This window comes from Chrysemys picta, chromosome 3 (assembly GCF_011386835.1).
Source record: "Chrysemys picta bellii isolate R12L10 chromosome 3, ASM1138683v2, whole genome shotgun sequence".
Classification (NCBI taxonomy): Eukaryota; Metazoa; Chordata; order Testudines; family Emydidae; genus Chrysemys; species Chrysemys picta.
The window spans coordinates 51,006,930-51,031,592 of NC_088793.1; the positions used below are offsets into that span (position 1 = coordinate 51,006,930).

At 38.5% G+C, this 24,663-nt stretch overlaps 1 protein-coding gene across 2 annotated transcripts in view; it reads right to left on the reverse strand.

Annotated features, from left to right (window-relative positions):
* KHDRBS2 (KH RNA binding domain containing, signal transduction associated 2) overlaps positions 1 to 24,663 on the reverse strand; it is a 572,147-nt gene that overhangs the window by 163,789 nt on the left and 383,695 nt on the right. For both annotated transcript variants that reach the window (XM_042848839.2, XM_008163771.4), the window contains 2 exons: positions 15,137 to 15,264; positions 10,504 to 10,699 (listed from right to left, as the gene is read on the reverse strand). In XM_042848839.2, the coding sequence (XP_042704773.1) occupies positions 10,504 to 10,699; positions 15,137 to 15,264 (324 nt within the window). The remainder of the gene's footprint in view (positions 1 to 10,503; positions 10,700 to 15,136; positions 15,265 to 24,663) is intronic.

A 24,663-nucleotide genomic window follows, 5' to 3' on the forward strand; every position in this document is an offset into this window, starting at 1 on the left:
TGCAGTTGACTTATATGATCTAAAATATATTTGTCTCTTTTACAGAGACATAAGCTTCAGAAGTATAATACCCTATTCTTATAGGTGTTCAGTGATGTTTCCAAAAATACAAGGAAGAAAACTAGGCAGAGCCACATTAAACTGAAGACCATAAGGAACAAATTAAATAAAAGTTTAAAAGAATTTTTTTTTTTAGAAAAAACGCAGTCATCCATTAAGTAAGTTTCTTAATTACTTATAACGTTATTACAATTCTGATTTATAAATGTCTACATAAGTGAACAAATGTATATATTTACCAAAAATAATGGTCCCATAGTTGATCTCTAAGAAAAATGTCTTCAATATACCTCTTTCCCCCACCCCCTGTACAGCAAGCAGGAGGCTCTGAAGTAGAAGAGGATGTATTCATTCAGAATTAAAGTGCTTTAATTCAGTTTAGTTTAATTCACTTCCAAAGTAAATTAAGATAAACCAAATTAAATCCACTTTAAGTATGAATTACAGTATCTACACAGAGACTTAATGCAGTTTAATTACTCCACTTCAAATTCACACCTTTAGTAAATTCAGATTAATTTTACTGGATGTCCCTGTGTAGGCAAGTCCTAAAACACAAGGATCAGAGACTAGAGAGTTTAGAGGAGTGATAATTTGATATAGAACCTTCCACTTCAAGGCAGCTGTGTTCTCAGTCGCCTATGGTCAAATCATTAACATTTGACAGTCATTTGGTGAGAATTAGCTGATTTCCTAATGGACAAATGTTCTCATCACAGACCCTTATTGGCCATTCTAGAAGAGTTCAAGGACTGAATGAATGCAAAGATTAAAGATTGCCACTGAAGAACATTATTGGGAAAATAGGTCCAATGCTATGACTGATGAATGTCCTCACCTCTTATTTATTTCAGCGTTCAGTACTTTGCGGGATTGGGCCCAGACATTAGTAATAATGAAATGAAATTATTTTTGCTGTAGCTCTTCTGGGGGATATAGAGAAAACTGTTTTCCAGGGAGGTCAGTATGGCACTATTCATCTGACTACATTCACTTACAAAAGTAACAGAATTATCATCAAAATGTTATGTATTTTAAATATTAGCCATGTCTCAGCAATAGCAGCCAAAGTGATGGTAGAATCTACTGAAATACTGGACAACCATCTTCTCATCAGGTGAAAGAAATTCTGTATGGAGGAATTTTTCCTCTTCAATCTTCCTCTTTATTGCCTCAGAGCCATTACCCTGAATCTTCCTCTTTTACTGATTACTCATGTCGCGAAGAGGCCTTCAGGTCAAATCTGAGGTGCTAAGTTTTATAACAAGATCAATTTTCACAACATTTTTACTGCAATTCTAAAAGATACACTAAATCTGCAGCCCTTGTAAAATATAACAGCTCAGATTATTTTAGAAATGAATATACTTGAGAACCATATGAAACTAGTTATCTGGCATTGGGTTTATAACATTTCCCAGAATGACACAAATACTTTAACACAAGCAACAAAGATTGATAGAACTACGGAAGTTAAAGCTAAAAAAGACCCACCACATCATCCAATCCTTCTCCCTTTTTCTAGTGGTTTGCAGTCTAGTTTTAAAAGCCCCAAGTGATGGGACTTCTACCATTCTCTTTCAAAGTTATCATTATATTTATCCTAAATTCTCAGTCTGAATTTCATCCCATTGCTCCTGTCTAAAATATGCAATACTAGTGCTACTCTATACAATTGAGTAAAATTAGATAGTACCAGCAAAAGTAGGTAGCTTTCTAAAGTGTTGGTAACATGGGATACATGCAAAATATTAGGAGCTGAGCTCATTAATCATTTAGCAAGATTCTCACCCTTCACAGGGCCTCTGTCAACTACCATTGAATGGTTCCGTTTGAAAAACAGATTTTTTTTGTATCCACCTGCAGCTATGCTCAGTTTAACAGTGTGCTGAGTCACAGGCCTACGTTTCAATTAAAAAGGCAGGTGGGGCTTGAAATTAAAATAATCTGTTTCAAACCATCAAGCCTAATCACAGGGGAATAGCAGGGCAGCTTAACCATTTAAGATTAAAGAACAGCAAGAACTCTTAACTCCCTCCGTACCTGAGCATATGGGACATGCATAATCAAGATTATCTAACCTAGTTTAATCAAGCAGTTGTTCTTTCTCTCTATTTGTAAAGGACCAAGCACTTTCAGTATCCTCAGAAAATGACAACATGCATCAATATCATTGGTACAAGGATGATACACAGAAAATATAAATAACTGCCAAAAAGCTGAAGAGGAGAGCCAATAATGTTGTCTTGATGAACCCTTTTATTCCTTTAAAAACATTTTGTCTCCAACACTTTACATTTCTACTTTTTTTCCATACAGAGACAGACAGACACTATAGCCCTGAACCTGCAAGCATACCCCCGTGCCCATATAATACCTCATTAACTTCAGTGGGGCTCCAGCAGGCATAAGGGTCTTCCCAAATGGATTAGCTGGCAGGATCAGAGCATACATATGACATAGATAAGACAGACAGGTGTGCGTACATCTATGTCAATATATATGGATGTATTCTGAAATCTTGACCCACGTAAGCATTGTTATGTATGTGTGTGTTTGGGGGAGAGGTGGTGTGTGTGGGTGAAAATTCAGACAATATTAGATTTTTCAGCTTGTTTTGTACGCCAGAAAATTTTTTAGCATACTGTAAGCACAGAGAATGGGATTTCTGCACCCATAGTAGTAACATACTATACCCATCTTTCTAAGTGCAAGGCTATCTTTTAAATGCAACTGAAACCCACAGCTGCAAATGAATTACATACACTCAGGGAGAAAAGTGACTACAGAAAAAATGCTATACTTATCAGGCCTTTTATTGGACCAAATATTCTTTCCTCTCTTTTGATTAGCCTGAGTGATCATTATGTTCGTTTTTAGAGGCAATTGGCTAAAAGGCCTGTCAGCACTTTCTTTCATCAAACAATGAAGTAAATGTGCATTCTGTAACACCTTTGCCTTCAATATATACTGGTAATTGATTAAAATGGGGTTTGTTCCATAAGAAGCTTTTTCAAAGTTGCTAGATGACAACAAATCATGAACAAAACTCAGTGCCAAACATATATGATCCATAAATGATAAAGACATTCTGTAAAAGGAAACAACCTTCTATGTTTAAAACATCCACTTCTTACATAGTCCATACGTAACAACAGTCCATAAATGCTCTAATTCAATCGGTTTCCTGAACTATAATTTATGTTGTATTAGTGTAGTGTTAATCTGCAGTAAATATTATTCATAAGTAAACATAACACACAGAGCAGTAAGACCCCATTAACTATATGTGTAAGGAAGAACTGTGTGTGCTTATATAATCAGCAATGTGGTTGTATTATATACTAGAACCTCCCTTAAACTGCAATTTAATGAACTGCAAACCTGCCCCTGAACATGGACATTTGGTTTGCAGTTCACTGAAGCACACACCAGTAAGATTCTGTTGATGTGGTGGTATCAGGATTGGGGTGGGTGATGTCAAGCTTTAATGATGGGCCTAGTCGCTTCCCTGGCTCTCTATAATGACCTGGGGTTGCCTAACTGTCTGATGATGCTGGTACTCACTAATCTGTGAGCATCCATAGTCTGCAAGCATCAGCAATCTACACTGGGTTTCCTTCATTATTGCAGATTAATGAGGTTCTACTGTGTGTGTCTGTGTCCTTTTTGGTCTCATTAACCTGGATAACTCTTAAGTTCTTATAGTCCAAAATTATGTTAACATTTTTTAGTGCCTCTGCATGATCTAGAACCAGATGAAAAATTTCAAAATGTTGTAAGAAACACTATTTGTGTGATTTTTTCATCCCTACTGAAATCACGTACAAATGGAACTTTCCAAAGAAAGCCTGTTCACAATAGCCTTACAATTGTATTTCTTGAATAAAGTTCAGATAAAGTTTGAAATGAACATCCTCATTTCTGGACCATCCAAGCTTTTGCAAATAACCCTATCATAAAAAGCAGAAAACTGGCTTGAGACAAAGTCGTGATAGTGTTTTGCCAATTAGTGCCAAAAAATAGCTTTGTATACAGACTATTTACTATCTGGCAAATTGCTAAGTGATCAGTTGTTTGACAACTAATGGATATTGGAAAACTATTTTTGTTCATAACACTCTTATTAGCTAGCTGGATTGTGTTTGGTCAACAAATGGTATATTATGTTATATAGATGTATAGTATGTGTGTTTTTATAGAGGACTAAGTGAAGGCCAAATATTCTATTCAGAGCTGCCCTTCATATAGATCTATATACAAGAATATGAATATTTATTAGGCTGTTGCTGTATTAGCATTATTAGCCCTATAAGGCTGTATCAGCATTTTCTTTTAAATTATGTCTGGCAGGGGAAAAAATGAAATCCTTGAGCTAGAAATTTGGCATCTAATGTCTCAGTCAGGAAAGGTATTCATTTTGAAAAATATGGATGGAAATAGTTAGGATTTCACTTTTAAAAATATTTTTGAGTTCTTGTGGCAGGGATGTAGACATAAGACTATTATATAATTTTGTGACTGAAGTACAAATAATCATTAGTCTCAAACGAAGAAGTTCACTGAACAAGGTCTATTTTAAAAAGGATGTTAAGGCTGTGACAAATTCATGAAGGTGAAGATTCAGGTATCTGTACTCAAATTAATTGACACCTTATTCCATGAGCAGTCCCATGGACTTGTATTGTTAGTATATGGGCTTGCTTGTTAGCCTGGGACAGAATTTTGGGTTTGACTTTTGATACTCTATTATCCTTATTATGTGTGAACAAAGATCACAGACACAGTGTATTACATCTGCCCACAAGCAGGTGGGGTGAAATGAGATAAGGAATAGAGCTAAAGTGTTACTGGGTATGGTGGGAGTATACCCAGTAACACTTTAGCTGGAAGGCTGCCTGACTCCTCTCTCAAACCCAGGTCAAGCAACCAGTTAGGAGGGGCAAGGGGAGATGGAGAGGAAGGTATATGGAACACGAAAAGCCAAAGAAAACTCTAGCCTTGGCCAGAACACAACATCACTCCTTACCCCTCCCCACAAAAGAGGTGGTACCAAGACCCCAGACTGATGACCCTCCAAAACAAAATATGACCATAAGTTGTAAGTAACCAGGGACATGCATTGTAGGTATACTTGGGCGCACTAAGAAGGAGGGGGGTATAGAGAATGGGAACACTGGGAAAAGGCTCTGTGGTGTCAGAGCTATGGCTTGCTTGAAACTAACCCCAATAAACATTGCATTGCCTGCACTTTGGACTTCTGGTCTTCTGCTTTCTGTCTGCATGAGAAGAACCACAGGAGGGGCAAAGGGAAAGCTCCTAACAGGCATTATTCTGTGTGATAAGGAATTTGGAATCTCAACCCAAACCAGGACATTACACAGTTCAGCATGAAACCTCTAATACTGCAGGTACTTAGACATTGATGGCTCACTGCTGAGCTGTACATTTCCTTTTATTCTTAATTCTATTTTTATGTGTTTGTTTGTTTGAAGTAAATCTATCTGTTACATCTGTTAGCCAAATTCTTCTTTCGGTGACACTGGTGTGAGTAAAACTAACAAAAGAATTTAGCTTGATCTCTTTACCTCCATGAAACTATCATTCATAATGTTCTTCTAAAGTCCAACATATAGTCTTCACGATAATATAATCATCACACTATTTATTGCTATTACAGTAAAAATACAATTTGATTTTTTAAGTCACAGCAGATATTAGTCGAACATAGCTTAGCTCTGTAAGTGCTTTGGCATAATAGCTAATCAATCATATTTAATCAATATGGTAGTCAGTCATGCAGATTCCCTTGTCTAAAATTTCAGTTTATTCAGGTAATCTTTGGTCTCAGTAAATTTTTCATCATTTTTAACAGCCAGAATGGACACAGAAACAAATGGACTATGAAAATGATAGTCTACAATTTGTAAAATTAATTCATATTTGTATATCATTGTGTTCAATCTTTTTCATTCTTTTAAATGTATTTGACTTGAAAAATATTTCTCCTCAACTGACCCCACTTCCCATCAAAATCCATAGGGAATGTTGCAATTTACTTCAAAAGTAGGCAAGATCAGGCATCAATATCTCCATTTAATGCATCAGTTAAGGCACTGAGTTGGATACAAATATTTAATGAAGTAAAGGTCTTTACACTCAGTTTCTATCCACACTCTAGGTTGTGGCAAATACAATGATTTCAAAACCATAAAGGCTTTAGTTTAAATATTAAGCAAAAGCCTCCACAAGCAAAGTTTGGGAATCATAGTTACATAAGAATATTAGCTGTTCTTTTCAAATAAAGTTAAAAGGTGACAATGTGTCTCCTATTGTTAGGCTATTCATTGCTTGTGCTGCTAGTGAATAAACAGTAGTATATTTGTTCCAGTTTGTTTGAAAACTATTGAAATACATAATTAACCATTAAAGCCTAGAGTAAACAGTTGAATGTGACATTTGCTTTCTTTCATTTTAAATAGCTTGAAATGTGCATCACAGTGGAAGAACAGCATGACATTAAAAGCACAATCTATCTCATTCTCTGTGGTTCTTTTTAGGGACTTTCTGAAAAGCATTGTTTTGCACTCATTCCAAAAGATAAACAAGCTATATCTTTTGTAGTTATCAAGAGATATGTTTACTTAGTTCTAAAGATAAAAGGAAAGAAAAAATATTGACATCTAGGACATGTCTGCACCAGATGAAGTTCAACTAGGAGATCATGCTAAAGAATAAATTGCTTTCAACCATTTGTTGGGTGTGTGGAAAGAGCCTTACACGAGACATATTTATTGTTTGGAAAAGAGAACATTTTACAGGGGAGTCTGATGTGCTACCATCTGATCTTTAATTAGAGTGGAAACTTGGTAGAGTAAATTAATTTTGTGCTTTAATTTCAGCTGAAATGGTGCATTAAGGACATGATCCAACATACACTGAAGTTAGTGGAAAGATTTCCACTGGCTTCAATGGGCACTGGATCTGCTCCGACATATTGCGGACTCCTCCCTGTTTAGTCCAAGAGTGGAAATTCAAATCAAACTTGGATATATTAAGATAAATTTAAGCCATGGATTTATTTAGCTTTGAAACTGAAATTGGCCAATGCTGCTAGCTTTGGGGGGGCGGGGGGAGGGAGGAGTAATGAAGCAGGTCTAATCTCATTCTAGATTTCAGTCAGAAATTGATCATAGCTCTTCACAAAACGAAAGGAAGAACAACCAGCATCTGCTGAGAGAAGGACAACTAAGACCACAGCTCCCACATGGCTTCTGAGTCAGGGGAGGTAAAAGTCAGCTCCACAGCCAAATGCCTTTCACAATGTGACCTGAAGCCAACTATGAGTAGCCTCCAAAAGTCTCACCTTAGTTTTTAAATATTGTAAGATTATTAATTTTACCACTATATTTCAGGCAGATGATAAAAACTGAAGTTTCAACCAAGCAATCTTAACTGTCTTAATGAAAAAATGACAGGAATACAATCCTCTCTCACAGGCTTCATCAGTAAAGGTGATGCTGAACAACTGAAGTACTCTAAGAGCTCATTTTATTTTGCCATCTCCTACAGGGTCACACTAAGAGAAATGTTGTAAGAGGTTGGGACAGAGTGCCGGGCAACAGCAGCTGATCTGGCACTCTGATCACGGCAACTTAAATGAATTGCCCCATGCATACCTGAATATGGGAACTATGACAAACTGATAGATTGAAGATGGAAGACCTCTGTCAGGATAATGCTGTGTTCTATGGCAAAGTACCATAGCTAGATGACCTCTTGACACAATGATAGCAATCTGTCCTCACCTCTAGCCCCCTCCCCCCTTGGCTGTTCAGGTAGAAGACTGCCACCATATTGTCTGATGTGGCCAGGATTGTCTGACTGCAAATGTCCAGAAGAAAGGCCACACATACCTTGTGTACAACCCTGAGTTCTAGAACATTGGTTTTCAAAGCCATCTGAATTATAGACCCTAAGACTTGCTCTATGGGATTGCTTATATTGGCCACCCACCTGAAGGTGGAGGCCTCTGTGATTATGGTCCTTGAGGATGAATTGGAACTGTGTGGGTCTCTTTTTGCACACATTGCTTTGGTCCTTCCACCAGTCCAGTGACTGGAAGACTTCCAGAAGGAGACGCACCATCTTATCCAGGTGGTGTTTGCCTGGGGAGTAGACCAACGACAGACAGACCTGAAGCTGCTGGAAGTGGAGCCTTGCCTGTGGGCTGATGAACTTGCAAGCTGCCATAAGACCCAGTGTCATGAGTCAGAATCGTGCTTGCATCAGAGGGCATGGCTATCTGTCATATCCAACAATGACATCATGGCATCTCCTGTGTTCTTGTGGCTGTATAGTCTGATCTGCGAGGAGAAAGGTCATGAACAGATGTCACACAGGCTACACTGTCACTTCACCATTTGCCCATTGTCACAGGACTTTCTTATTTAATGATGCATGAATGCCTGCGTGTGAAGATTTTTAAATGCGAAGACCATTGCTCAGATGCAATTTCACACTCCCAGTTGCTGCAGTTGAAGACCAGTGGCAAAAAAGGTCGCAACAATTGGCAACTTCATTAGCTGCAGTGGATAGCCTTTGATGTCTGCTGTGCCTTGCCAAGCCGTACACATTTCACAATATGTTGTTGCAGTGCCTTTCCTGCCCTTCAACCTAGAGGTCTCTATCACCCTGTTGGCCAAAGTACACTTAGTATGCTGGGGAAAGACATTTCCCCTCATGGTTACCTTCTAACTGGTTAGCCCACCAGTCAAAGCGGTGTCCTGAGGTGTGGCTGCTGACACAAATAAGCAGCTACTTGGAGCCAGAAGTGAGAGCTGGATGGAAAGGGAGGACCAGTGAAAGTACTACTCAAAGAGTGCAATTGTTCTGACTTGGTACTACCTCTCTTTGTAGACCCCATATGCTGCCCTTTATATCCTCACCGGAATGCCCAAGAAGAAGATGGGCACATGCACTGCCCTATTAGATACTGCAGACTAGAAAATTCTCCAATATGTGCACTGGATGTTCTCTCACCAACTGTGGAATATGTATATTTACTATCACACAAAGAACTGATCCTCATTTCTCACTTGTAATCAGTATCATAGTCTTCCACCTTGACTGAAGGGGCTGTGGCTTATCTGGACTCTAAAAATGCATGAGATACTGGTAAACTGTTTTGTCACTGAATATCTTTTACCACATTTCCATCCTCTGATTTCAGAGATTTTCTAATTTCTAAATTGTATATAAACTATTTTCTCATTGATTCACCTACTGATAGTTCTATATCATGACTACTGGATGGGGAGGGAATGTTCATATTACATTTTTAATTACTGGAGTTTAAAAAAGTCAGACATTATATTTAATAATACTTTCCCTCTATTTGAATGTTTGTTGTTATGGTGATAGCTTCAGGAGGTAACATTAACAAGGATCATTTGAAAGACCTTATGTTTACGACATAATTATTTTCAATACCTTATTAAATATGTTTTATTGCCTCAGTTTTCCTGATGATTGTTTGAATTTGCATTTGTCCTTCTTGTACCCATGACACTCTTAATTTTGAATACAAATAGAGAAAACGATAAACTATAACATGAAATAACAGTAATCCAAAGCATAAAAAGTATACACAAAATTTGCTATTTTTTTTCACAAAGGCACAGCCTTCTATTTTTTAAGAACTAACCTACAATAAGTATTCTCTTTTATATGCTTTTTTGAAGAAATATATTGCTCTTTTCTTAGGCACCTACCTTTCTTGTGTTATTTCAAAAGCCCACTTTGAAAGTTTAGGATTTTTTAGAATGATAAAAACTAGACCAGATATGTTTTCAACTGGATTTCTTTTTTATATTTCTGGAATTCAGCACACATATTTAGAGCGCTTTATGCATGCTATAACAATCACCACACATTTTAAAAACACCTTTTGTCAAGAATTCCTAAGTGTTTTATATACGTAACATCCTATAAGGGGGTAGAAGCAGCTTAACTAGACAAGTGAATGCATGTTTCTCATAGCACAAATTAAATGCTTAGACAACACTGAATATCAGTCTTCACAACACATGAGGCCAGTCTTTTAGAAAATAGTGATGAAATAACTTTGTGTGCTTTTCCCCATCTCCATTCATTTATATTAAACTTTTGCAAAGACATACGCACATGAAAATATAAAGATAATTGGGATAACTCAGCCTATTCCTACCCATAGCTGATACTTGTAAAATTAAAAGATACCATCAAATGATTCCAGTCACTTAAATCACAGTTTTTCATGCATAGTGTATAACTACCAGTGAAGGGTATGTGGTACAGAGTAGGCATTTATTGGACCTACCCAGTGTCCTCAAATATAGAGGTACCTGCAAGTTGCCAAAGCAGTTTGGCTCATATCAATTATCAAAACATATAGTTACTTACATATTCTTCATAGGCCTCATGTGCTGGAGGAGGGGGTGGTCTGTAGCCTGGAACTGCTGGAGTTCCCCTTGTTCGAGGGGTCGGAACGCCCCTAGCTATAGGAGGAACTGGGAGTGCTCCACGTGTCACTGGTGTCCCTCTAGGTGTTTGGGCACCTCGCCCAGGTGGGGGAGGAGGAATCGCACCCCCACGTCCTCTAAGAGAAACAAAGATATGTACTTGAGGTGAGGACATAATTGTTATCCAATTTTAAAGGCTCTTAATCTCTTATCACAGTTTAACATACCTCAAGTTTTTAGCAACACCTGAGAGTTACACTACTAAGAGCTTTTAGGATACATTTGAAAATGGCTCAAAAAGGAATATGTCAGTAGGTTTCATGAAAAGGTAATAGGTTGCACAGACCTAACAGCTTTTGAACCTGATTCCCTTCTTACATACTCTGGTGCAAATCAGAAGTAATTTCATTCCATAGTGCTATGCATCTGAAGAAGGGAGGTTTTTACTCACAAAAGCTTATGCTCAAATAAATCTGTTAGTCTTTAAGGTGCCACCAGACTCCTTGTTGTTTTTATTCCATAGTGGAGTTGCAGTGATGTAAAAATAGTGTGAGGGAAGAATGAGGCCTTTCACTTGCAGATCTCAAAGCACTTTGCAGTTGTGGGCCATAATAATGATGCTCATTTTACTGCTGGGAAACTTGGCAAACAGAGGTTTAACCCACATTGGGTATGTCTACATTTCAATTTCATTTCAGTTAGAGGGACTCAAGTCAGTCGACCCTGGGTTAGAGAACCCAGGGCTTGAGCATCTGCACTGGTTGCCAACCCTAGGGTTACCAATTTTCTAACCTGAGCCCAAACCCAGGGCTCCAGCGTCAACACTGCAGCATGCATACCTGAGTCCCACCAACCATATCCCCGACTTCCTAGTGTCCTCCTGAAATGTGGCTGCTTTAGCCCTGTGCTTGTGGTTGAGTGTGGGAAACCTTGACTCTTGCCTTCTCAGTCTTCTCTTCTTCAGATTAAACAAAACAATTTTTTCAAACTTCTCTCACAGGTCACTTCTCTCACAGGTCATGACCTTCAGTCCTTTTTGTTGCTCTCCTCTGGACTTTCTTTCAGTTTGTCCACGTTTCCTGAAATGTGGCACCCAGAACTGGACACAATAATTAAGTTGAGGCCTTGTCAGCATGGAGTAGAGTGAAAGATTTATGTCTCGTGTCTTGCTTATAACACTCCTAATGCATCCCAGAATGTGTTTGTAGGGTGACCAGATGTCCCGATTTTGGGGTCTTTTTCTTATATAGGCTCCTATTACCCCCCACCCCCGTCCCGATTTTTCATGCTTGCTGTCCAGTCACCCTCTGTGTTTGCTTTTTTTGCAATGGTGTTACAATGTTGACTCATATTTAGCTGGTGATCCAGCATGACCCCCAGATCTCTTTCCGCAGTACTCCTTTCTAGGCAGTTATTTCCCATTTTGTATGTGTGTTACTGATTGCTCCATCCTAAGTGGAGCACTTTGCATTTGTCCTTATTGAATTTCATCCTTTTTACTTCAGACCATTTCTCTAGAAAGCTATTAGGTTGGTTTGACACAATTTGTTCTTGATCTTCTTATACGGTTAATTAATGCATTCAACAATGAAAAGCTCTTTGCAAATACTAAGTATCATTATTATAATAGTTAGGACTACACTTGAAAAATAATGGGGGGGGGGTGCTCAGAACCTCTAAAAATTAGGCCATTACTATTTAGGTGTCTACAGGCCTGACCCAGCTCCAATGACGTAATGGATTTACGTGTCTAACTCTAGACATATACATTTGAAAATTTTGTCTTTAATCCCTGTGTAACTGTAGACGAAGAATGTGTGATCCTAAAAGTCTACATCTCATGTGAGCCTGTTTTTCTACAAGTTGCTGCTGCTGATACTATAGACTCTGAATAGGAGTGACCTTTATGCAATGATTTTACATTTTCTAGTCTACTGTGCTTTGCCAAATGACTTGAAGTCCAGCTATTTCATTTGCAACAATTTTAGAGTTATTCATTGAAATAACTACCTTACAAAATACAAGAGACATTTGTAGGATGTAAATTAGTTAAAGGAAGTCATGGGGCATATCACTGAAGTCAACAGAACAACACTAATACTTAGCAGTTGAGGATCTGGCCCCACATTTCAAATTTGCCATTTGTGTATTTTAGATTCTATTGCTGAAGGGATATTGCCCAAAATGTTATAATGTTTTTCATGTTTTTATTTTAATTCATTGTTTTCAATATTTTCTTCATAGTTTGAAAATGATTTAGCTATCCATGATGAATGGACTGGAATTCTGGCCAAGGAGGAATAGAGGAATAGAGAAGAACAATTACTGAACACCGTTGAAATGAGATCTTAATGGAAAAGCTGTGGGAGTATCACCTGAGATGGTTGGGCCATGTGAGATGATGAGACATGGGATATGTTGGTCAGAGTACAAAATCTAGTAATCACGGATGACGACTATGAGGAAGACCAGAAAAAAGGTGGTTTGAGACACTGAAGGAGGATATGAACAAGTTCACTGTCGGAAGACAGGATGCTGGGCTAAATGGACCATTGCCATTCTTATCTTCTTATGGCTGTGTGCTTGGAAGACAAAGAACACGAGTTGCCAACACCGACAAACAGGACATGGGGCAGGCAAAAAAGAAGTTTGAAAATGTTCTTACCCTTTCTGTTAGAGTCCTTTTTGATTTATCAGACATTGATTTCCCCCCCTCCATATTTTATAAAGTAATAGCCAATATGGGTCTGCTCTATTTACTTCCTTGTTTGTGAATCAACAGAATCAATTATGGCAACACTGCCCTGAGAATGGGGTTTGGTAGTTAACTTTTGGTTTCCTTTGTGTGACATTGCAGTAACAGTGTAAAAAGTCTTGCATAGACAGTAACTATTGTATTTCCGAAAATTTATTGACAGGCTGGTCAGCTTTTAAGCTATATTTAAAGCCTGGAAAAATACCCCTCACCAGATTGCAGTAGTGGGGAAAGGAGAATTTTGCAAGTTAAACCATTTAACAATATCCTTTAAAATAACTGAAAATTCATGTCCTTTTCACTGCCTCTTAGTCAAATCAAAGGAATACTATGACAAGCAAGATTGTAACATGCTGATTCCACATTTTCGGCAGGGGCAAAAATCTGCAGAAAAAATGATGGTGTTGTTTCCATATAACGCAGGACAGAGAAGGGATATTGGAACAGTCCAGGAAGAGGTCTGCTCTACTGTTACAGTATCCCAACAACAATAATATGAGCTGGAGGAGGCAGACCTTAACAAATACAACACTTTGAGAAAAAAATCAATATTATTTAGTATTTTATCACGTGTAAGATTGTGCTAAGTGCCTCACAATATAGATAATTAAATGTGATCCCTCCCCTTAATGAACTGAAGGGAGAGTAACAAACAGTATGGGGATCTTTGGAGAACAAAGGACATAGACAACGTGAATCAAATTAATGGGTTAATGAAGATTAGTCCACAACCTGGTGGATGATGGAGGTTGAAGTTTCTTTGCTTGCTTGCTTGTTTTTTAATTAAAAACAGACCTATATTAAGCTCCATCCAGAAATGAATTTATGTTGGCACAGGGTCAATCTGGGTTAAATTATTGCCTTAGATGGCTAATTTCTGGTGGGCTTAACAGTGGAAGTGGGTCTTAAGGAGCAATGCAAGTTAAAACATATAGTGAGCAAAGTCAGTGTGACACACAGTTTCAGTAAAAATATGAAAATATCATAGAGAATCAGGTAATACTTAGAAGGATTTTGCAAGCCAGTGTTTAGGACACAAATTCTAACTACTCCAATTAGAACTGATACTATATTCACCTCTACCCTGATATAACGCGACCTGATATAACACGAATTCGGATATAAAGCAGTGCTCCGGGGGGGGGGGGGGGGGGGGGGGAGTAGTTCTGTGCACTCCGGTGGATCAAAGCAAGTTCCATATAACACGGTTTCACCTATAACGCGGTAAGATTTTTTGGCTCCCGAGGACAGCGTTATATCAAGGTAGAGGTGTACAACAAATAACATGTTATTTGTTTTTATGGAATTAACAATGCCTATAGCACAGAATGCATTCATTTAGTCCATTAGTGAATTTGCAGTGATAATGACTCCAACCTTCCAATCCAGATAAACAGCTCACACTGCAGAGTGGCGGTGTGTGTGTGCGCGCATGCGCAAAGAGAGTCTTTCAGTTTCCTCAATCTGGAACAGGCTGCATACTCTAGTAAGGTTACACCTGCTGTCAAGTACCCCAAGATGATTATCTGTTAGTTGGGACTCAATAGGACTTAACTTAGCTCCAGCCATGCTGCCTGTAATGGTGAAACTGACTTTGTCATTGGAGAAATCCCTTACCTTGGATGATTCTTCCACAGTCAGATACACTGGCAGCATTATGGCCCTACCATCTGTGAATTGTGGGTCATAGACCACTGTACCAATGTTGAGGAGAAATATATTTTGGCTTACTGACCATATTAATAATCAGATTATAAAGATCCTACGTGTTTCAACAGGCTATGCTTTCAAAGTCTGGCTCCATAAGAAAACAAAGTACCTTGATGGAGCTGCAGGTGGTACCCGGATTCCTCTTCCACGAATGCCCCGTCCACGTGCTGAATCTTCAGAACCATTCAAGTATGACAATTCTCTCAACTGCTCCTGACGGATTTCATCATTGTAGTCCTGAAAGATAGAAGACAGAACTGTCTGAGGTTTTGGTGTCTAGATTTGGCCTTCCTGTCAAACCATCCTAAACCCAAACTCTGTGTGGTCACATACATCTTTGCACATGCAAATCACTTTTGTTGCAGTTTTCTTGCACTACCACGTGTGCTGAAATGATAGAAATTCTATGTGCAGCAACTTCTTGTCCCTGCTTTGCGTATATTCATGGGGACTGTGCATGTAGCTTCTAATACTTGGTAGCATGGATGTAAATGTGTTCACAAAGTTACTTACACATTACTTATCACGGTTTATAAATCTGTCTGTTGAGAGCTACTTCATATGAAGGACAAAGTGTAAAAGGGTATTCACATACAATGGTGCTGATCTCCAATAGTGCAATGGCATAAAAATCTAGTAATATACATAATTTCTGGGGTATTTATTAATTGTTTATTTTTAAAAATCCCTGTCTTCTACTATCTATTCCAAAATACAGATGCCATTTTGACATTATTCCCTGGCAAATTAAATTGGATCAACCCGACTGGATAATTTAATCGTGCCTACCAGTGGATGTGGGAGTCTTAAATTGAACCTCCACGTCCATACATCTTTACTTAATTTTTCTCCTGAGTAAAAACAGACTTTATGTTACTCCATATATCTTCTTAGCAGGAGAACTAAATTGAGCTCTCTTTAGAGCTCAGAAATGGCACTGCTAAGTAATAAACAGGTATCTCATGATACAAGGAAGACCCACTTAGCTGAGATCTTAGGGAACCAACTCCACAGCTTTTTCTGGATCAGTAAGCAGATCAATGAATTTCAGTTTTTACTGATACAATATTATATAACATGTCCATCATAGACACTTTATATTTAGTCCACGGTTTTTATTTTCTTAGTCTCAAGCAGAATTCCTTTTTTCTCTAATCCCCTTGCTTTTGTAGCTAACTCTTGTGCCTGCTGCTAAGGATATAAAACTCTAATGCAGTTGCTGGCTTTCTGACAATAGAGTGTGCAACAGCTAATTAGTATTTCAAACCAGAAAAGATTATTGAATTTCAGCCCTCCAGTTTTTCCATCCTTGAGGAAGCAACTGATCTGACGAACAACAGCATTGACTGGTATATGAGGATCAGAAAACATTGCCAGGAGTATACCACAAGTGGCACTTCTTTTTAGCGGAGTTTAAAAAAAAATCCTAGTAGTGATTTGTGTACATAATTAGTACTCCCTTCACTGACTGAGCTCCACAAGCCAGCTGATAGACACATGGAACCAGGACTCTGCTCCTTCCCTGCCCTTCCCCACATTAGCCTTGCCTACCGTCCAAGGAAGGAGTAAGCCATCCTGTAGCCCCCCCTCTATTCCTGAGAGTTTGGACCCAAGATCTAGGTAGTCTGCTTAGGGACCTAAGGGGGATTCTTACTTCCTTGAATGAGATTGTACCCCAGAACACAATCTAACACTAAAGTTCCAGTGAGTGGCGCTATAATAAAACATATTAGTGGAATTCTAACTTTAAAGGAAAACACCCTTTTGCTCTTATTATTAAAATCAAACCCAAATAATAGTTGACAAGTCACACCAAGCCCCAAATCTTATTGCACAGTGTTCCTTCATTATGTCATTAGTAGTATTGCACCAAAGCATCCTGCTAGATCAACCTGCTGTGTAAAAATGGTAGGAAAACTACACATAGCATCCAACAGGTAACATTTACAGATATAACCAGACATCTTCCACTGCCCATTGAGTAATGTTATGCTAACCACTTGTGATGATGACAATTTATTTCAACATTAAGACATCAACCTAGAGAATTTGGTTTGCTCCTGAATTCCCAGAGAAATGCTGAGGGGTCTCAAACACAAACATAAATTAACCTTCTCCAAAATGAAAGGCAAGTTGGGATGGAAGGGATGCAAAAGACAGTGAGGAAGGGAGGCTGACACATTCTGGGATACCGCTTACGAGTATCCCTCCCTAGAGACATAGCTGTGCAGAAAGAAGCTCCTCAACTCAACTGGTATCAAAACATGTAGCTAATGTATTTGGAAGGATATCCTGAAAGAGACTGATTTTAAAAGTTATAAATTCTACAGAGATCATTTATCATATGTGCCCTTTACAAAGCCTAATAAAAATGTAATCTTCTAAACCTGAAGTCTGAAATTTTAGACTGTGATGCTTACTTCAACTCCCTCATTAAATAGGAATTTAGCACTGAATTAATCTTTCATAAGTACTACATGAGTCTAGCTAGCAATAGAGTATCTGCTGAATATTTAATTGTAGCTGAGTTCAGTGCCTAGCATTTGAAGAAAAATTATGCTGCTGGTGCTTCAGATACACCTAATCCCAAGTGACTATACATGAGTGAACACAAGATGTTGCACGTAAGACATACCTGTTCTGAACAAAGAATAATGAGGTATTTACATACTTTATATAGCATTTTAGAAAACCCTCACCCCCACATTAAAATAGACTCCTGAGTGGTAGGTGTTTTGTCCAGTACTAGTCTTTTTTTCACTAATTATGAAACCTCATCTCTGATTCTCTAATTTAATCGATATCTTTTCCTGATAGATCCATGTTGTTTATATCCTTAAAATATTACTGATGTCCAGTCAGTCTGTGTCGCTAAGAATAATAATAAGAGTACCATCTGCTTTATGCTAGAAATTATGGACATTTGCTTAAACACTAGACATCTGAATACTTAGGCTTCTACACAGGTACCTTGATTTTCAAAGGTGCTGAAAATCCCAGTACATTCAAAAGAACTCAGTATTTCTGTAAATCGGGCCACAAATGTCTATGTATGGATTATTAGGCAAAATATATGGATTTTTGATCACTGACTTTAGCAATCACTCACTCATGAAGTGTATGAACACAGTTGTCTAAAACTATCAAAATAATTTATTTGATAATCACATCACAGCTAAGGATGTGTGAACCCATTTAAATTAAATAAGAACCAACCAAAGCATGTACCTGAAACTCAACCCAAACCTCTTTGCGGATTTTTTAGATCTTGAAACATGCACACTGAGAGATTCCCTGAACCTCTCTTTTATTAATTCTGCACCTAATAAGATACACTCACATTCACTACACAGCTAAGTTAGCTATGCATGCATGTGCAGTCCAGCCTCCCTTTCACTATAAATATTGGTAAAGCTAGACTAGCACTCAGAGCTCTTGATTCTGCAAACACCTATCTACTAGTACCTAGCAGCCAAGTCACTTGACCTCTCTTAGCCTTAGACTATATTTAAAAAAGAGAAATAATGCCTTGTACAGAGCTATTTCATCTTTAGACCTCAAAGAGCTTTACAAAAGTAAGCATCGGTAGCCTCATTTTACAGCTGACCTAAGTATAGCAGTTTTAAACAATCTGTAAGAGAAGTATCACAATCTAGTGTATTAGGTATAAGGGGAGCAAAATCACAAAGTCAGACTTAAATGTGAAGAGGCTGTCACTTCTCCACAATAAATCAAACACCTGCAGAGCCAGGAATAGAAATCTGGGCTTACATCTCCAAAAACACAGACCCCTATTGCACAAACCAATACAAAAACCCCTCTCAGCTACAAAATATTCATTTGCAGCTTTATACAGCCAATAGAGAGCAACATGTTTACATACACATTTAGTGCCCAATTCTGTGTTATTCTATTCTTGTGCTCAGCAGAGAAATTGGAGAAAAAGGGAAAGATGGATTTGCACTTCCTATATTCCTAGGTTATGACTGGGGCCTGCCTGCTTCCAGAATAACAGCTTCAGGATATCCACTGGATATTCCATTCAACTGTCTGAGTGTCTTAACCATTCATTAGCTGAGGGAAGAGGGAACCAGCCCGCCCTTGCCAATAGGTACAGCCTACATGTATGGCCTACATCTTCTAAATGGCCACAACAACAAAGCAGGGAGTCACAAAGGCACCACATATAGTCATTAGCAGCACATCTGATCACTGCACATCTGAAGTGATTGAGCTTTACGTAAAGATGGTGTGGAAGGTAAAACCAGGGGGCTGTCACAAGATAGGCATTGGCTATGTTTGAAACTTGTTCTTGACATCAATTAGGCCACCCGGTGGAGATTTTGAGGTTCCTCAGTGCAGAGGTTCTCAATCAGGGGTACATGTACACAGAAGTCTTCCAGAGGGTACATCAATTCATCTAGATATTTGTCTAGTTTTACAACAGGCTGCATAAAAACCTCTAGCGAAGTCAGTACAAACTGAAATTTCATAGGGACAATGACTTGTTTATGCTGCTCTATATACTATAAACTGAAATGTAAGTACAATATTTATAATCCAATTGACTTATTTTATAATCATATGGTAAAAATGAGAAAGTAAGCAGTATTTCAGTAATAGAATGCTGTGACACTTTTGTAATTTTTTTGGTCTGATTTTGTATGCAAGTCGTTTTTAAGTGAGAAGAAACTCGGGGCACGCAAGACAAATTAGACTCCTGAAAGGGGTACAGTCATCTGGAAAGGTTGAGAACCACTGGGGGAGTTGTCCAAACAGGGTGTCTTGAGCAAAGATGGTGGCTCAGTGGATTAAACACATCTTTAAACAGAGATAGATGTGGCATGTCTTGCTTTAGGGAGAAAATTCTGCAGATAATAACTTACAAATTAGCTGACAGGAGCACTGTATCTAATTCCTATATAAAAGAAAGAAAATTAAATAAATATTAGACTCACTTAGCTCTAATACTAACACGTACTGACATCTGTTGTCAAATCACTGGTTAGATTTAAAATTTTAATGTATATTCTTACTTTGTTACTAACTCTGTGGAGAGAGAGACCCTGATCTATCCCAGCTCGGGGAGGGGAGTGGGGTCTAGTTTGTTACAGCGGGGGAAGATACATTTGGGTTATATATAAGAACATCAGAATGGCAATACTGAGTAAGACCAATGGTCCATCTGGCCCAGTATCCTGTCTTCCAACAGTGTGGCCAATGCCAGGGACTTCAGTGGGAATGAACAGAACAGGGGATCATCGAGTGATCCATCCCATCATCCGGTCCCAGCTTCTGGCAATCAGAGGCTAGGGATACCCAGAGCCTGGTGTTGCATTCCTGGCTAAAAGCCATTGGACCCATCTTCCATGAATTTATCTAAGTTCTTTTTTGAACCCTGTTATAATTTTGGACTTCACAGAACCCCCTGGCAAATAATTTCACAGGTTGGCTGTGAAGAAAAACTTTCTTTTGTTTTGAATCTGCTGCCTATTCATTTCATTGGGTTATCCTAGTTCTTGTGTTATGTGAAGGATTAAATAATATTTCCTTTTTCAATTTTTCCACACCATTCATGATTTTATAGACCTCGATCATATCCTCCCTTAGTCATCTGTTTTCCAAGCTGAAAAGTCACAGTCTTTTTAATCTCTCCTCATATGGAAGCTATTTCATATCCCTAATCATTTCTGTTGCCCTTCTCTGTATCTTTTCCAAATCCAATACAGATTTTTAGAGATGGGGTGACCAGATCTGCACGCAGTATTCAATATGTCGGCGTACCATGGATTTATACAGAGGCAATATGATATTTTCTGTCTTATTATCTACCCCTTTCCTAATGATTCCCAATATTTTGTTACCTTTTTTGATTGCCACTGCACATTGAGTGGATGTTTTCAGAGAACTATCTACAATGACTCCAAGATCTCTTTTTTGGCGGGTAACAGACAATTTAGATCCCATCATTTTGTATCTATAGTTTGGATTATATTTTGCCATGTGCATTACTTTTGCATTTATCAACATTGAATTTCATCTGCCATTTTGTTGTCCAGTCACCGGTTTTATGAGATGCCTTTGTAACTCTTTGCAGTCAGCTTTAGACTTAACTATCTTGAGTAATTTTGAATCATCTGCAAATTTTGCCACCTCACTGTTTACCTCTTTTTCCAGATCATTTATGAATATGTTGAAAAGCACTTGTCCTAGTACTGACCCCTGGGGGACTCCACTATTTACCTCTCTCCTGGTAAAAACTGACCATTTTTTCCTCCCCTTTGTTTCCCATCCTTTAACCAGAGTGCTTGGCAATGCTTTCAGGATCATCTAAGGATCTTTAATTTAATGACAAGCCTTTTGTTAGCTTAATCACCCTTATAAACAAACTCCCTGCCCCAAGGGCAGAAGCTGGGAGTAAAGAACTCATCACATATCACATTCAAGCTGTGTTGCAGTTAAGAGCTCCATCTGGGGTTAGGGTGTGCACGGTGAGCAGACCTCTGGTATGAAACTCAGGGGGGCAAGAGCCCCCCCAATGGTGGTAAAGCACGGGGAGTTGATGTTGGACAGAACTAGCAGCCAGGCCAGGTTGGCATGTCTCATGGTACCTGTTATACACGTGGTGTCACTAGGCTGCGTGTCTACTAGTCCGAGGTGAAGAGAGCTGTGCCACACTGGAGGAGCACAATACCAAATAATTGCATAAGGTAAGCCCAGAATGTCTTAGACTCTGCACATTGGCTCCTCATGTAGAACTGGCTAGTTTGCTGATCAGATTGTTTTTTGTCTTTATTTTCAGTGAGGTTTTAGTAAGGTGTTCCTTGAAAGTCAGGGTACAGTCCAGTTTAACAAATAGATACACAGGTATTTGGTCATGGTCCTGCTGTGTCGATTCAGAAAGATGTTAAGATGTTTGTAGGCCTTTATGTGATATAGATGGAAGCAACTGGAAACTGTCTTTTTGGTATTAGGTCTAAGTCTCCATCTTTTACAATAATGGGCCATCTTCATGTTAGCATCAGGACTTCTTCTACATGAGTGAAATCCTGCTCTTGTCCTGTCAAACACATGTCTGTGTAAATAAAACTCCTTACAGTGGTGTAGGGAAGGCCACTTGTAAAGAGTTTGAAAAGTGTCAGTGCCAAAACTGAGCCCTCAGGCAGACCATTGTTCTTGGACTTCCAGGTGCTATTTATTTGGAAGACAAAAAGAAACAAACAAAATATGGAGCTGGTGGCTTTTCAGCAATAGCTCCTAACAAAGTGGATTGTCATGGCTGTGGACCAATGACAGTTTGTATAGTAAGCCAGATTGTGTCATACGCAGCAGTAAAATCTAGGATTTCTGCATCTATCTCTGGCTAGTCTGGAAGCCATTCTTGATGTAGGTGGTGAGTGCCAGAACTTATCACAGGTACTATGATCTAAAACCTGCTTGTTCTACTCTCAGGATATCATCAATTCAGTATATCAGTTCTGCCTGGCCCACCATCTTTGGGTAAATGTCATTCACTTCAGATGTGCAGTGATCAGACGTCATGGGCAATTTTTTGAAGGATAAGCCTTTCAATTAATCTGTACATGCAGCTTCACTAAGAATATTCCCTTTAACTCCAGCTGTGGCCTTGAAGCCTCCTGTAGATAAGAGCTACAAAACTTGGAATGCTGGAGTAGCTGCCACCTCATGTATCCTGTGTCACATGAAAGCACTGTACTGTTCAATTAACTGCAATGACGACTTAGAATTGGTGGTGAAAGTAAATTTATTTTACTTTGATTGCATTTTCTTATTTTCTATAGTGCATAAGTGCCCCAAGTGCCCCAGCGGGGGACCCCACAACCATAGGAAGCTGATTCTTATGGCATTTGCAGCCCAAAGTCCCAAATTTGGGAGGTACAGGTGTTTACTACATTTCTGAACCTTTGGAAGGTAATATATTACAAAAAAATTGTCTGCACCAGCTTTTTTAGTACATGTTAACATTTTAAGGGTACACCATTGACAAACTAGCAATGTTAAATTCAACCCCATCTTCACCTAAAGCATGAGATTAATGGACTTTTCATGTTGTAAAGAATAAATGTTTTGACAGAACAAGATTTCATTTTCACATAGCAAACAGAAAGAAATCAGAGTAGAAAATGTAATAAAGGCTTTATAAGAATGAATCACCTTTATACTTGATTTTTCCACATACAAATTTGCACGTGTTTCTTTTGCAATAGAGATCAATTACATCACTTGGAATCAGCACAGCTGCAATTGTGCAATACAACTTTACACGCCATGTCTTTAATAATAATTGAAAGCTCAAGATATAATATCAGATACCTCTATGGTTGAGATATCTCATCCAGCCAAAAAATTAATACAAAATTCACCAGAACTGTGGGAGCTGGTTTTAGCCCAAGTTGCATGGATATCCAATAGTGGTAGCATATGCTCTTAACCACACACAGAGAGGCTCAAAGTAAGCTGTTTGATGTCCCTAGATAAGATTCATGCTCTTTGAAGTCATATTTAATGCGTATGCCTGGTCTTTTGGTTACCTACACTCATGTCCATCTGTTAGGATGGCATTATGCCCATTCCCAGATTGGTCCAATTATTTTGCAAGAACATAGGTGCCAGGTAATGATGGATTTAGATGGACAGCCTGCAAAGCACCATAAATGATGATTCTTCTGCCAAATGTCCTCTTCTCTGACTGTCATATCACATTAGTACCATATGACTCTGTACAGTTGACCATATATGTCAGCACTTATGTAAAAAGAGTTGCTGTACATGCAGACAAATACTTCAACTTCAAAATCATGAATATAAGCCATCTGAGCTCAGGACAAAAACTGTGCATTTCAACAACTAAGTGAAAGGGTCCTACCAAAATCACAGTCCATTTTTTGTAAATGTCATGATCATGACATTTTAAAAAATATTGAATTTCAAGCTTTCAGATATTTACATTTTAAATTTCACAGTGTTATAACAAAATATGAATATGCATTTTAAAACAACAAAATATAAACACGTAAACCCAATTATGACCCCCTCCCCAAAAGTAACAATCTCCCCATACCTCCGGCTATCCAATTCTGAAGGCAGTGCAGAAGTAAGGGTGGCAATACCACAACCACCCTACAATAGCCTTGTGACCCCCTTTTGGGTCAGGAACCCCAGTTTGAGAAATGCTGCTTTAGGGTAAAAGTACACAAAACACCACATTTCATGAGAGAGACCAGATTTCATGGTCATTGATGTGTTTTTCACGGCCATGTATTTGATAGGGCCCTAGGCATAACCCACACTAATAAATATTGTGTCACTTCACACACAACACAAACAAAAAATAGTTAGTGTCTACCTGATTACTGTCTGTCTATAAATAAGCTTGTGTGGGATAACATTAAAGATCAAAACCACATAAAACAGACTATACACTTCTCAGTCTCCATCAGAACGTGTTTTGACCAATATGAGTTTGTGCCTGTAAATGCCTATCGGCAGAATGCAACCAGATGTAAGCCAGAATCATGTATGCTTCATTTTGACAGCTGGGAGATTTGTCAGCTTGCCACAGACTGCACTAACTCTAGTGTGGATGTTGTTTTTCTCTTTAAGCATGCACAATTA